Consider the following 15724-nt stretch of genomic DNA (forward strand, 5'->3'; position numbering starts at 1 on the left):
AAGGGCCAGGCAAGTGCCTTGAACTCCACCCACCCCTCACAAATACAAAACTTTAACCAATCCTTACCTACACCATGCAGACATTGAGCCACAACTGGGGTAGGTAAGCAATTTAAGTTCTGCCCTCCCTGCACAATGGCCAAGTCACAATCAGGCCATGCAAGGCCCTGAGCCCAACCCTCCCCACACAGCAGCCTCAGTCCTTTCACAGCTGGTAGGCACACAGCCCACACAAAGGACTCCCATCGAGTACCTGACACTGGTGACCAGGGGAGAGTGCGTTTCTGAGCCACATGGTACAGCTCCTATATAAGATCACTCCTTAAGACAGAGGCAGCCATTGTAGCTAATACATACAGACAAACAGGCAAAAGGAGAAGACACAGGAATATGTTCCAAACCAAAGAACAAAGCAAATCCCTCCCCCAAAACCTTAATTAAACAGAGATAAGCAACCTATCTGATAAAGAGTTCAAAACAATGATCATAAAGATCCTATGATCTCAGGAGAAAAATGGATGAGCAAAATGAGAATTTCAAAAAAAGACAGAAAATATAAGAAAGTACCAAACAGAAGGTGGAACAACTGAAAAATACACTAGAGGGGTTCAAGAGCAGAATGGCTTTAAAATAGAAACACGAATCCAGAAGACAAAGCAATGGAAAACATCCAGACAGAGTGGCAATATGAAAAAATAAAAGAAGACAGGACAATATCAAGCAGAATACCGTTTCGATTATAGTGATCTCAGAAGAAGACAGAGAGAAAGGACCAAAAAGTTATTTGAATAATGTCTGAAAATTTCCATAACTGGGGAAAGGACACAGATACCCAGGTCTAAGAAGCCCAGAGAATTCCAAATAAGATGGACCCAAAGGAAAACATACCAGCCACATTATAATGGTAAAAGTTAAGGATAAAAAGAGAATCTTAAAAGCAGAAAGAGAACAGCAACTTATTTTGTACCAGGGAAAGCCAATAATGCTATGAGCAGATTTTCAGCAGAAACTTCACAGGCCAGGAAAGGAGTGGTACGACATATTCAAAGTGCATAGAGGAAAAAACTGCCAACCAAGAATTCTCTACCCAGCAAACTTATCGTTCAAAATTGAAGGACAGATTAAGAGCTTTACAAATAAATAAAGCTAAAAAGTTTATTACCACTAAAACACTACAAAAAATGCTAAAGGGACTTCTCTAAGTTAAAAAGAAAAGCACTAATTAATAAGAAAGCATATAAATGTAGAAATCTCAGTGGAAAAGGTAAATAAATGATAAAGGTAGTAAATCAGTCATTTATAAAGCAAGTACAAATGGTAAAAGACAAAAGCAGTACAAAAACTTTAAAAATGTAATAATTAGTCAAGGGATACATAAAATAAAAAGATGTAAAATATGTCAGCAAAAATATCAAACATGGAGTCAAAATGAATGTGTTCAAAATTAAGTTACTATCAACTTAAAAGAGATTGCTATGTACAGAGAATGTTATATGTGAATCTCACAGTAAGCACAAAGGAAAAAAAGTAAATATACAAAAGAAAGTGAGAAAGGAATGCAAATACATATGCCACCTACAAGACACTCACTTCAAACCTAAAGACACTGATTGAAGTGAAGAGATGAAAAAGATATACCATGAAAACGGAAACAAAAAAGCTAGGCTAAGGCAATGGCACCCCACTCCAGTACTCTTGCCTGGAAAATCCCATGGACGGAGGAGCCTGGTAGGCTGTAGTCCATGGGGTCGCTAAGAGTTGGACTCGACTGAGCGACTTCACTTTCACTTTTCACTTTCATGCATTGGAGAAGGAAATGGCAACCCACTCCAGTGTTCTTGCCTGGAGAATCCCAGGGACGGGGGAGCCTGGTGGGCTGCCGTCTCTGGGGTTGCACAGAGTCGGACATGACTGACGTGACTTAGCAGCAGCAGCAGCAATACTCAGACAAATTAAACTTTAAAACAAAAACTATTAACAAAACGCAAAGAAGGGTATTATAACAATAAAAGGTTCAATCCTATAAGAGGATACAACATTTTGTAAACATTTAAGCACCAACATGGTGTGTGCACACTCAGTCGCACAGTCGTGTGACACTTCATGACCCCATGGACAATAGCCCACCAGGCTTCTCTGTCCATGGGATTATCCAGGCAAGAATATGGGAGTGGGTTGCCATTTCCCCCTTCAGGGATCTTCCCAAACCAGGGATTTAACCCATTTCTGAGTCTCCTGCATTGGCAGGTGGATTCCTTACCAATGAGCCACCTGGGAAGCCCATGCACCCAACACAGGACCACCAAAATATATAAAGCAAATATTAACGTAAATAAAGGAAGAAATAGACAGCAATACAAGAATAGTAGGGGACTTTTATACTCCACTTATATCAAAGGACAGATGATCCAGACAGAAAAATCAATAAAGAAACATCAGCCTTAAATGGCACATTAGACCAGATGGACTCAATATAAATATATATAGGACATTCCAGTCAGAAACAGCAGAACACTCATTCTTTTCAAATGCACATGGACCATTCTATAAGATAGATCACACATTAGGTCAGAAAACAAGTCTCAATAAATTTAAGAAGATTAAAATCATACCAAACATCATTTTCAACCACAACCAACAACAGTATAAAACAAGAAATCAATTACAAGAAGAAAATTGAATACACTATATACCTGAAACTAACACAATATTGTAAGTCAACATATATCTTCTCAAATTAGGGTTTACATTTTGTTCAGATAAATACCCAGAAGTGGTACTGCTGGATTGTATTGTGGTTCTATTTTTAGTTTTTTGAGGAATCTTCATGCTATTTCTTATAGCAGCTGTACTACTTTATATTACCATCACCAGTGCATGACAGTTTCCTTTTCTCCACATCTTCACCAACCCTTGTTATTGTCTTTGTAATTTTAACCATCTAGTGTGTGTGTGTAAGACGGTAAATTATTGTGATTTTGCATTTCCCTGATAATTTGTGATGTTAAGCATCTTTTCATATGCTTGTTAGCCATCCGTATGTCTTCTTTAGAAAAATGTTTATTCAGGTCTCCTGTCCATTTTTAAATAGAGCTTTTTGTTTTGTTTGCTGTTTAGTTGTATGAGTTCTTTAAATATTTAGATATCAACCACTTATCAGATATATCATTTGCAAATATTTTCTCCCATTCCATAGTTGCCTTTTCATTTTGCTGATGGTTTTGCTGTGCATTAACTTTTTAGTTTAATGTAGTCTCATTTGTTTATTTTTGCTTCTGTTGCCCTTGCCTGAGGAGATATATTTTAAAAAAACATTGCTAAGACTAACAGCAAGTGCTTGCTGTCTGTTTTATTTGAGGAGTTCATCAGGGATACTGGCCTATACGCACCCCTTTCTCTTTTTGTAGTGTCTTTGTCTGGATTTGGTATTAGGTTAATGCTAGCCAATGTTCCTTTCTCTTCAATTTTTTGGAATAATTTGAGAGGGACAGGAATTAATGCTTCTCTAAATGTTTGGTAGAATTCATCTGTTAAGCCAGCTGGAACTAGATTTTGCTGGGAGTGTTTTTTTTTAATTAATGATTCAACTTCATTACTAGCAATTGATCTATTCAGATTTCCTATTTCTTTGTGATTTGGTCTTAGAAGATTGTATGTTTATAGAAATTTATCCATTTCCTTTAGGTTGTCCAATTTGTTGACATATAATTGTTCATAGTATCCTCTTATGCTCTTTTGTATTACTATGGTATTGACTGCAATTTTTCCTCTTCATTTCCAATTTTATTTATTTGGGTTCTCTTTTCTTGATGAGTCTGGCTGCACATTGTCAATTTTGTTTATCATTTCAAAGAACCAACATTTAGTTTCATTAATCTTTTTTCTATTGCTTTTAAAATCTCTTTCATTTATTTCTGCTCTCATCCTTATTTATTTCCTGCATTCTACTACTTTGGGTTTTGTTAGTTCTTTTTTTCCTAGTTCCCTAAAATATAAAATAAGATTTTTTTATTTGAGATTTTTCTTATTTCTTGAGGTAGGCCTCTATAACTATGAACTTCCCTCTTAGAACTGCTTTTGCTGTGTCTACAGATTCTGGAAAGTTGTGTTCTCATTTTTATTTGTCTCAAGGTTCTTAAAAAAACTTTCTCTTTGATATCTTCACTGACTTCTTGATTGTTTAGTAGCACACTGTTTAACCTCCAAATATTTGCGTTTTTCCAGTTTTCTTTTCTTTTTGCATTTTTGTACACTAATAATAAACTATCAAAAAGAGAAATGAAGAAAATCTCATTTACAACTGCATCAAAAAGAACAATATACCTAGGAATAAATTTAACCAAGAAGGTGAAAGACCTGTACTCTGAAAACATGACAAAAGAAACTAAAGAAGACAACTGAACTGGAAGACTCGATATTATTAAAATACTACTGAAAGCAATCTGCAGTCAATGTAATCTCTATCAAAATACCATAGCATTTTTTGCATAAAGGAAACAAATAATTCTAAAATTTGTATGAAATCACAAAAGACCCCAAATATCCAGAGAGATTATTGAGAATGAAGAACAAAGCTGGAAGTTTCAAGCTCCCTTATTTCAAATTATACTACAAAGCTATAGTAATCAAACCAGTATGGTACTGGCACAAAAACAGATCAATGGAACAGAATAAAGAGCCCAGAAATAAACTCACATTCATATGCTTCATTAATCTAAGACAAAGGAAAACAACAATACACAATGGCAGAAAAAAGTCCTCTTCAATAAATGGTATTGGGAATACTGGACAACCACATGTAAAAGAATCAGACTACTTTCTCACACCATATGCAAATATAAACTGAAAATGGATGAAAGACTTAAATGAAACCATAAACATCTAGAAGAAAACAGGTAGTAAGCTCCTTGACATTAGTCTTGGTGATGATTTTTTAAACTTTAACACCCCAAGGCAACAAAAGCAAAAATTTAAAAGTGGAACTATAACAAACTAAAAAGCTTCTGCACAGCAAAGGAAACCATCAAAAAAAAAAATTAAAAGACAATCTACTAAATGGGAGAAAATATTTGCAAATTACATGCCTGATAAGGGGTTAAAATCCAAATTATATAAAAAAGACTCATATAACTCAATATCAAAATACAGACAACCTGATTAGAAAATGAGCAGAAGATGAGAATATACATTTTCCCAAAGGTAACACACAGATGCCCAACAAGCACATGAAAAGACACTTAACTTCTCTAATCACTGGGGAAATGCAAAGCAAACCATAATGAGCTATTACTTCATACCCATCAGAATGGCTGTTACCAAAAGGACAAAAAATAAGTGCTAGTGAAGATGTGGAGAAAAGCACGTGCACTAATGATGCGAATGTAAATTGCTGCAGGCAGTATGAAAAAGTTATGAAGTTCCTCAAAAAACTAAAACTCAAACTGCTACACAATCCAGCAATTCTAATTAAGTTATTTACTCAAAGAAAATGAAAACACTAATTTAAAAAGATATAGGTACCCCTATATTCATCACAGCACTATTTACAATACCCAAGATATGAAGGCAACCTAGATGTCCACTGATAGATGACTGAATAAAGTAGATGTTTTACACACAAACACACACAGTTGAATACTACTCAGTCACAAAAAAAAGAATCAAATCTTGCCATTTGAGACAACATGGACCTAGAGGGTATTATACTAAGTGAAATAAGTCAGTCAGAGAAAACCAGTATCTGCATGATTTCACTTATATGTGGAATCTATAAAACTAAACAAATGAACAGACAAAACAGAAACAGATTCATAGATACAAAGAACAAACTGATCTCATGCTCTTGGATTCGAAGAATTAATATTGTTAAAATCGGCATACTACCCAAAGGAATTGACAAACTTAATGTAATCCTTATCAAATTACCCAAGACATTTACCACAGAACTATAACAAATAATCCTAACATTTATATGGAACAACAAGAGACCCCCGTAAAAGCAATCCTCAGGGAAAAGAACAGAGCTGGAGAGAAATTCTCCCAGAACTCAGACAACACTGCAAAGCTACAGTAATCAGAACAGCATAGTACTTGGGGGAAGAAAAAACACAGACATATAGATGAATGAAACAGAAGCAAGAACCCAGAAATAAATCCACACAGCTACAATCAATTAATCTACAACAAAGGAAGCAAGAATGGGAAAAAGATGGTCTCTTCAGCAGGTAGTGTTGGGAAAGCTAGACAGCCTCATATAAATCAATGAAATCAGAATATTCCCTCATACCATATACAAAATAAACTCAAAATGTCTTAAAGACTTAAATATAAAACATGAAAACATAAAATCCTGGAAGAAAATACAGGCAAAACCTTCCTGGACATAAATCATAGTAGTATTTTCTTAGATCAGTTTCCCAAGGAAAAAGAAAGAAAAGCAAAAATAAACAAATGGGACCTAAACAAACTTACAAACTTTTGCACATCAAAGGAAACCATCAAGAAAAAGAAAAGACAACCTACAGAATGGGAGAAAATATTTGCAAATGATGCAACTGACAATGGATTAATATCTAAAATATACATACAGCTCATATAACTCCATATTAAAAAAAAAAAAACACCCAATCAAAAAATGGGAAAGAGACCTAAATAGTTACTTCTTTAAAGACATACAGATGGCCAATAGGCACATGAAAAGACGTTCAACATCTATACTTAAATAAATAGATAAGCAACTGTGAAGAAGGCTGAGCGCTGAAGAATTGATGCTTTTGAACTGTGGTGTTGGAGAAGACTCTTAAGAGTCCCTTGGACTGCAAGGAGATCCAACCAGTCCATTCTGAAGGAGATCAGCCTGGGATTTCTTTGGAAGGAATGATGCTAAAGCTGAAACTCCAGTACTTTGGCCACCTCATGCGAAGGGTTGACTCATTGGAAAAGACTCTGATGCTGGGAGGGATTGGGGGCAAGAGGAGAAGGGGATGACAGAGGAGGAGATGACTGGATGGCATCACTGACTCAATGGACGTGAGTCTGGGTGAACTCCGGGAGTTGTTGATGGACAGGGAGGCCTGGTGTGCTGCGATTCATGGGGTCACAAAGACTCGGACACGACTGAGCGACTTATCTGATCTGATCTGAAGCAACAAGGTCCTATTGAATAGCATAGGAAACTATATTCAATATATCATGATAAAACAATAGAAAATAACATGAAAATGAACATATAACTGAGAATATATATTTATAACTATACAGCAGAAATTAACCTAAGTGTAAATCAACTATACTTCAAAAATTAAAAAAAAAATTTTTTTTTTATGTATTATATTGTAAAATGTAATTCTGAGTAATGCTCAAAATTCTAAGCCAGGTTTCAACAGTACCTGAACCGTGAACTTCCAGATATTCAAGCTGGATTTAGAAAAAGCAGAGGAACCAGAGATCAAATTGCTAACATCCGTTGGATCACAGGAAAAGCAAGAGAGTTCTAGAAAAACATTTACTTCTCCTTTATTGACTATGCCAAAGCCTTTGACTGTGTGGATCATAACAAAATGGAAAATTCTTAAAGAGATGGGAATACCAGACCACCTGACCTGCCTCCTGAGAAATCTGTATGCAGGTCAGGAAGCAACAGTTAGAACTAGATATGGAACAACAGACTGGTTCCAAATAGGAAAAGGAGTTCGTCAAGGCTATCTATTGTCGCCCAGTTTATTTAACTTATATGCAGAGTACATCATGCGAAATGCCAGCCTGGATGAAGTACAAGCTGGAATCGAGATTGCCAGGAGAAATATCAATAACCTCAGATACACAGATGACATCACCCTATGGCAGAAAGCAAAGAAAAACTAAGAGCCTCTTGATGAAAGTGAAAGAGGGGAGTGAAAAAGTTGGCTTAAAACTCAATATTCAAAAATCAAAGACCATGGCATCTAGTCCCATCATTTCATGGCAAATATATGGGGAAACAATGGAAACAGTGACAGACTTTAATTTTGGGGGCTCCAAAATCACTGCAGATGGTGACTGCAGCCATGAAATTAAAAGATGCTTGCTCCTTAAAAGAAATGCTATGACCAATCTAGAAAGCATATTAAAAAGAAGAGACATCACTTTGCCAACAAAGGTCCATCTAGTCAAAGCTATGATTTTTCCAGTAGTCATGTATGGATGTGGAGAAGGCAATGGCAACTCAATCCAGTACTCTTGCCTGGCAGATCCCATGGACGGAGGTGCCTGGTAGGCTGCAGTCCATGGGGTCACTAAGAGTCGGATACGACTGAGCAACTTCACTTTTCACTTTCATGCACTGGAGAAGGAAATGGAACCCACTCCAGTTTTTTGCCTGGAGAATCTCAGGGACGGCGGAGCCTGGTGGGCTGCCGTCTATGGGGTCGCACAGAGTCACACACGACTGAAGCGACTTAGCAGCAGCAGCAACAGAATGTATGGATGTGAGAGTTGGACTGTAAAGAAAGCTGAGTGCCGAAGAACTGATGCTTTTGAACTGTGGCTTTGGAGAAGACTCTTGAGAGTCCCTTGGACTGCAAGGAGATCCAAACAGTCCATCCTAGAGGAAATCAGACCTGAATATTCATTGGAAGGACTGATCCTGAAGCTGGAACTCCAATACTTTGGCCACCTGACGCAAAAAACTGACACATTGGAAAAGACCCCGATGCTGGGAAAGACTGAAGTCAGGAGGAGAAGGGGACAACAGAGGATGAGATGGTTGGATGGTATCACCGACTCGATGGACATGAGTTTGAGCAAGTTCCGGGAGTTGGTGATAGACAGGGAAGCCTGGGGTGTTGCAGTCCATGGGGTTGCAAAGAATCAGACAACTGAGTGACTGAAGTGACAGATTTGTAAGAAGTATTATTCTTTTGCAGTTTAAATGAATCAGCTAGACCAACATGAACAGATAAAATCTCCAAGTCAGTCAAATGAAAAAGCAAGTTTCAAAAGGATATATATTTTTTATATAAATATATAATTAATGACAAGTTTAAGAACATAGAAAACAGTGTATTTTGTTTATGGATATATCAAGTATACTAATTTACACTAATTTAGGATAGTGGCTGCCACTTGGAAGGAAATAAGGGAATAAGATTGGGGAAGGGTAATCTACTTCAATAATATACGAGGGCTTTATTTTTCCATAAGCTTAATGATAGCACATGGGTATTTATTATGCTATCCTCTATATTTCTGTATGCTTGACATTTTTAAAAACTAGTCTAATAATGTCAACATATTGTAAAAGTACAAACTTCTTCAGCCTGGCATTCAAAACTCTCTACAATATTATTCCAACCTCCTTTTCTAGCCTCATCCTTTACTATTTACTATAGTGTTTCCTTATTTTCACTATATAGGTCATCTCTATTACAATTAATGAACATTTTTCTTTTCAGAATTTTATTTTTTTAATTAATTAATTAATTTGGCTGCACTTAGTCTTAGGTGTGGCATGTGGGATCTAGTTCTCCAACCAGACATTGAACTCAGGACCCCTGCAATGGGAGCGTGCAGAGTCTTAGCCACTAGACCACCAAGCAAGTGCCTCTTTTCAGAATTTTGACTCAAATAGCCTTGTACAGGTCAATGATAAGGAGGAAATCACATGTTTAACAAGGCAGCTATACTTTTCTATTATGAATACACATATATATAAGTATTAGAGTATTTGTCCTGCTGTCACCTAAAAACATCAAGTATTACACCTTGGGTTGTGCATCAGTGGTTCTCAAATTTGATGTACAAGGTTACTTGGGAGGTTTGTTAGAAATGAAAGGTCCCAGGCCAAATCTCTAAGACTTCTGATTCAGGCCGTTAGAAGACAGAAGCCCTGCCCTACATGTATCCATGGCACCTAAGAAATTGGACTATCTGCTATTTTCTAAAGAAACTATATTTTTCTTTTCTGGTACCTTTCCTTTTGTTATTTCCTCTGCTTGAAGCACACTCCCTTCTCCCTGAGCCAATAGAAATTAAGCCTACACTTTAAGGCCCATATTAAATATCACCATCACAATAAAGAACTTTGACTTGGACGTGACATCTCTCTCATTTTAACCTTCTTCCTTCCCCTATCAATTTATTTCTATTTCTGTATGAATGCTTATCACATTCAATGTAATGCATATCTTCTCTTATTCTGCCTCCTGAACTATAAATGCCACTTGAGGGCAAAAGCAGGGATTATGGCTTGGTCATTTTATGATTTCAACATGATAGTTATTCAGATACTTGCTGGACTGAGCTCTGCTAAACACTGAATTAATTTAACAAGTTTTATTAACATTTAAAATTCATGTGGCAAAAGCATTAGAATATTCATTCGTATAGCATTACAAATTAAACATGAGAATCTAGATTATCTGGCCTCATTTTCAAAATGAGAAAACTGAAAACATATCCTATATAGAAACAAATAATTTAAGAAGTTTTAATTTTCAAAGAAAAAAAATTACAGTTTAAAAATGCCAAATTCAGCTGTTAAGAAGGAAAGCTGCTTAACTTACAATCTTCCAAGCAAAAGTAAATGACTGAACTATTAATTGACAAAGTGAGCTTCTGATATTGCTACAAAACGCTATGAACTTAAAAGCAACAGTATAATTAAACCAAAGTTAATAGAGTCTAGCAAAATTCTCAACACTTCCATAATATTTCAGCATGTTTTCTCTTTGCTTTAACATTGCATATCACTAGGATACATCAAGTGCAATAACTTTGAAGTAGTTTTCCAGCATAAAAACTATAATTATTAGTATAAAACCCACAAAACTATGCTTTTAATCAGAAAATATCAACATGCAACTCATTTATGAATATAATTGTTTTTCAATTTGATAATAGTAATTTGGGCTGTTTTCTATTCCAAAGGTAATTACTTCACTGTTCTAAATATACTTATTTCAACCTAGATAGAAAATAAACTAACGGACATAGAAATGGGACTTTTTAATGGAAAAATGTTCATCAACATCAATCTATATTACAGCATCATCTGCATCTGTATATTTTAGTATGTACATAACACCTTATAAAGACAGAGCATTGTCAAAATGAAATATACAAATGTATATACTAATTTCAAGTAATAAAAAACAGAAAATGGATAAAACATATTTCCTTATGTTCACTTGGCCCTTCAGGTTGAAAAGGAGAGTGAAAAGACGACAACTGTGAGAAATGAGGAATAAGAAAATGTTCTCACATATCTCATTTTCTCCTCTTCTCATTCATTTTTCTGTCATATTTCTGTTAAATTTCCTTTTACATGGCAAGTCAAGTAAACTAAACCTAACTCAAATGAAACTTTTTGTTTAACTTTTTCATTCTATTTTTACATTACAAAAATAAAATTTTAACCCAGTATGTCCATTTTCCTGAATAAAATTAACTGGAAATAAAGCAGTTATAAGGCATACTATTACAACTGAGCTCAAGTTAAGAATTCCTAAAAATGATTCTAGTACTGGTTTTACTTACCATAAATGATAATCTGTAACTATTGATACTAATAAAGAGAGCCATCCAATTATGCTTACTTCCTAAATAAGTAATCTTTCCAAACTACTAAATATACACAGACCTTAAGGCTCTATAAATATTTTAGCAGTACTCAATGGCCAGAAAAATGCAGAAGTTTAAAGGTAATAAGAGGAGTCAAATAAACCTATTTCAGAGACCCTATAAGTAGAATAGATCAGATTAAACAAGCTTATTGGAAGGTAACAACACAGCTCATTTGATAAAGCAGTTCTGAGAAATCCAAAAATACCATTTCTCTTTAAAAAAAAATCAAAGAAGCACTTGGACTAACAAGAAATAATGCACAATTTGGCTTGATCAAATACTTCATTAATTTTTTTCTACCCCCTAAGGTATTGCCCTTTTAAAATCTTCAAATAAAATATAACCTAATTGCTTGCACATGGCTACAGTTTGCAGAGATTTTTATTTCAACAGTGCCACCTAGTGGATCAGTCAATACTTTCAACTGGTCAAAAAGTTTCATCACTCTCAAAGACTAGGAATCCCCAAATAGTTGTATTTTCTGGTTCACAATATTCCTAATAATATTAACATTCAAGGGGAAATTTTATAACCATATTATAAATTATGGATTTTTATCTTCTGATAGGCTATCTCTAATAAAAATTAGATCATTTACAAATATTATTGTAATATTTAAAATAAAAGTACCTTAGTGATTTCTTCAGAAGCTCGTTTGAAGTCCTGAACATTTCGACAGTAAAATCCTACTGTACAGCTAGGATCCATTTTTCGAAATGACATCTTTTTGGGAGAAGGGCAGTGGAATGTCTGTAATTTTAAAAGTTCTTTAGGATTAATTTAGTTTTATTTAATGGACTTTATATACAAAAATATCACTTCATTTAAAATTTGCTATATAGCTATTCTTCAAACTATAAACATGCTTTCAAATGGTGTTTTAGTATATCCTATGCAGATGATCCCTCCCAGTCTCCAAAGCTGTAAAACATAAGAGCCAACATTGTGTATATTCAGTTTACCAAATCTCCACCTTACACATTAGGGCCATTCTGCAAAAGAAAAGAAGTGTGTCAAAAGCAGGGTGCATTTCTAACACTTGCAGAAGGGAAAAAAATGTATCTCTGAAAAAGACATGAATAAGCTAGTACAATGTTTAGAATCGAGTTAGCTATTTCTATTGAAGTGCAATTAAGTCTGTTCAGTTAGAGATTTTTAAAATATTTATAAACCTTGGAATAAAAAAACCAAGACTTTGTAAACAAATATGCAGGTTTATGAAAATGTTCCATGATGATATGAAGAGGTCAACGTGAGAGTTTTAGCAACTGACACAATCAGCACATAATTTGCACACTGTCCTAACCCACTCTTCTACTGAGCTTTACCTCAAGTTCTTGTTTAGTCCCACAGAGGATAAGGTGAAAATTGTTCTACTATGGTCCCTGCCCTCTTCCCTTAGTTCACTCTTCTCCAGTAGTCACAGTGTTAAAGATGCAAATGGGCCAAAAATACTGCTCTAGACTCTACTTTTGCTAGCAGGCTGTGGCTATTAGTAGAATCTGGTTATCTTTAGAGAATGCAAAAGTAGGAAAAGGGTAGAATATAAAGCTAATCATTCCAATCTTTTTTCTTCACCACGACACTCTAGTACTTGGTTTAAAACATTTTTTAACTGCATAAATGCTCAGATACTTTTCCTTAAAAATCACTGATGCTACCAAATCTTTTTCTTGTATGTATAAGGAAAAGGATGTTTATGTTAAAAAGGAGGGCCATAAAATATATATTCATATTTGCATAGGATATACAAAAATTAACAAATTTAGAGAAAAGGGAGAAAACTTGGCAGATGGGAGACAGGTATGAGAAATTCTTCATTTTATATTTTTTAATTAAAGAATAAGCTGCTCAAGAAATAATCTAGGCTGGATATAAATCCATAAACTTAAAATTTCCCTACATTTAATGCCTAAAACTAAGGGATTTAAACTTGGAATTATCTATAAAAAAGCAGAAGAATATAGACTTTCGTATTTATGTTCATGGTAGATCAATCAAAACCACTCTTTTCTCTCCCCCTACATATATCCTGTGATCCAATTAATATTTCATATTATCACCAGCGGTTAAGCAAAACGAATACATTCAAACTGTTTTTTTCCCCTTACCAATAGTTCAGTCATGTATTAGCTTCAAATCCAACATCATGCTAGTAAATAACCAAACAAATGTGTTTTTAAAACTATGACTACTATGAAACCCTTAGCTAACACTTACTGTACAGTAAGACTCAACCCAGCCAAAGTGGAACGTCCATCTTTCTAATCAATATGAGTACTGCCTTAGCTGGACTTTTCTAACATTGTTTTACCGATTTTGTTTATAAAAAGATATTAAAAAACAGATCTGGAAAGGTATAGAAGAGCTAGGTAAATATGGTAGTTAACAATATACAGGAGTATTACTATTTAAGGCTCAGACAGTTCTAGGTCATATTTACAAAACAAAAATTATTTGACATACAAGATATCTAACAATAGTCATTGACTCCTCTTTCCAAAAGCCAGTAATAAGAAATGCTTGTTTAGCTTTTACTACTTGGGGATAAGAAAGACGAGTCAAAAGTTTGTATGGTCCAACAAAGTATTTTCTTAACTTGTCTATATGGATGCCCTAAATTATATTAAAGCATTGATTAAAGTTTTCATTAAGAATCATTAAGACTAAACCAATATAGGCTTAGTGCTATTTCATTGTATTGTCTCCATCACCATAGATAATAATGACAAACACTAGTTAAGCATAGTTATTATCATATCTATAGAAAACTTTTAAAATTATTCACAAAAACACAAATATAAATCTCTGATGATTGAAAACTGAAAATTGCTATCTGGTGTTCCTACATGAGTACTAGGACTCATATTACAGAGAGGCATTTTATACCATTTAAATCATATTGTTTGTTCACCCAAGAATATTCTGAACCAAGATTAATCAAACCAAGATTAATTTATAATTCAGAATCAATTCTGTTTATTGTAGAACAACTTAGACTTTATGGTATTTTTCCCAAGTGGCATTACACAGCTCTGTTCACTCTGTGATAATTCTCTGCGCTATCCATTTAGAGGAGAAGGCAATGGCACCCCACTCCAGTACTCTTGCCTGGAAAATCCCATGGGCGGAGAAGCCTGGTAGGCTGCAGTCCATGGGGTTATTAAGAGTTGGACATGACTGAGCGACTTCACTTTCACTTTTCACTTTCATGCACTGGAGAAGGAAATGGCAACCCACTCCAGTGTTCTTGCCTGGAGAATCCCAGGGACAGGGGAGCCTGGTGGGCTGCCGTCTCTGGGGTCGCACAGAGTCAGACACAACTGAAGCGACTTAGCAGCAGCAGCAGCAGCATGCACTTAGATTTCTTTTTTAGTTTTTAAAATTCTGATGATTTGGTAAGAGTAGCAGCTTCTACTGAAGCACATTTTAGCAAGTATCACTAGATACACTTCTGCACTTACGTTTTTGAAAAAACTGGCCGGAGTGAGTCAATTCCCATTTATTTCATTTTTCTGGTACAATATTTATTCATTGCCTCATAAAATAGTTATTAGGCACCTACCAAATGGTACGCACTCTTCCAGACTTATTATATCAAAGAGTGGGTTCTACTACCTGAACATACAAATAATACTGAAACAAATAATTTTAGATGTAGCTCTGTTATTTTGGTGATTTAGATAAAACTTCCTAATATAATTAATTAGAGAATACATCCTTACTAAAAAGCACCTCCTACTTACTGCAGTTCACATGTGTAATTCATAAAGGGTACATCTTTCACTGAGAAATTCACTTATCTATCAACATAATCACATTACATCATTCTAATAGCTTTAGTGCCACTAAGCTTTGAATTTACAAGGATATATTAAAATAATCACCACTGTATACACCTCCTAAAACCTGAAACTTGGAATTGGGGGCCTAGCAATCAGAAGAGACTAACATTTCTGTAATAAGGGTTTTTTTTTTAATCTTATTAGTAGAATGTTAATATTAAGGTAACACAATATTTGGAGAAGGAAATGGCAAGCCACTCTAGTATTCTTGCCTGGGACACAGACAGAGGAGCCTAGGTCACAAAAGAGTCAGACATGACTTGGCAACAAAACAACGA

At 35.0% G+C, this 15724-nt stretch overlaps 1 protein-coding gene across 7 annotated transcripts in view; it reads right to left on the reverse strand.

The window, feature by feature from the left end:
- The window catches only part of ATG4C (autophagy related 4C cysteine peptidase), a 99362-nt gene that overhangs the window by 13343 nt on the left and 70295 nt on the right, over positions 1-15724 (reverse strand). For 5 of the 7 annotated variants that reach the window (XM_055585638.1, XM_055585632.1, XM_055585634.1 and 2 more), the window contains one exon: positions 12232-12351. The exons of 1 other annotated variant lie outside the window; for it this stretch is intronic. In XM_055585638.1, the coding sequence (XP_055441613.1) occupies positions 12232-12351 (120 nt within the window). Of the gene's footprint in view, positions 1-12231; positions 12352-12534; positions 12594-15724 lie in introns of those variants that run through there. One more of the 7 variants, XM_055585639.1, reaches the window with a different exon arrangement.

The sequence above is a fragment of the Bubalus kerabau genome, chromosome 6 (genome assembly GCF_029407905.1).
Source record: "Bubalus kerabau isolate K-KA32 ecotype Philippines breed swamp buffalo chromosome 6, PCC_UOA_SB_1v2, whole genome shotgun sequence".
NCBI lineage: Eukaryota > Metazoa > Chordata > Mammalia > Artiodactyla > Bovidae > Bubalus > Bubalus kerabau.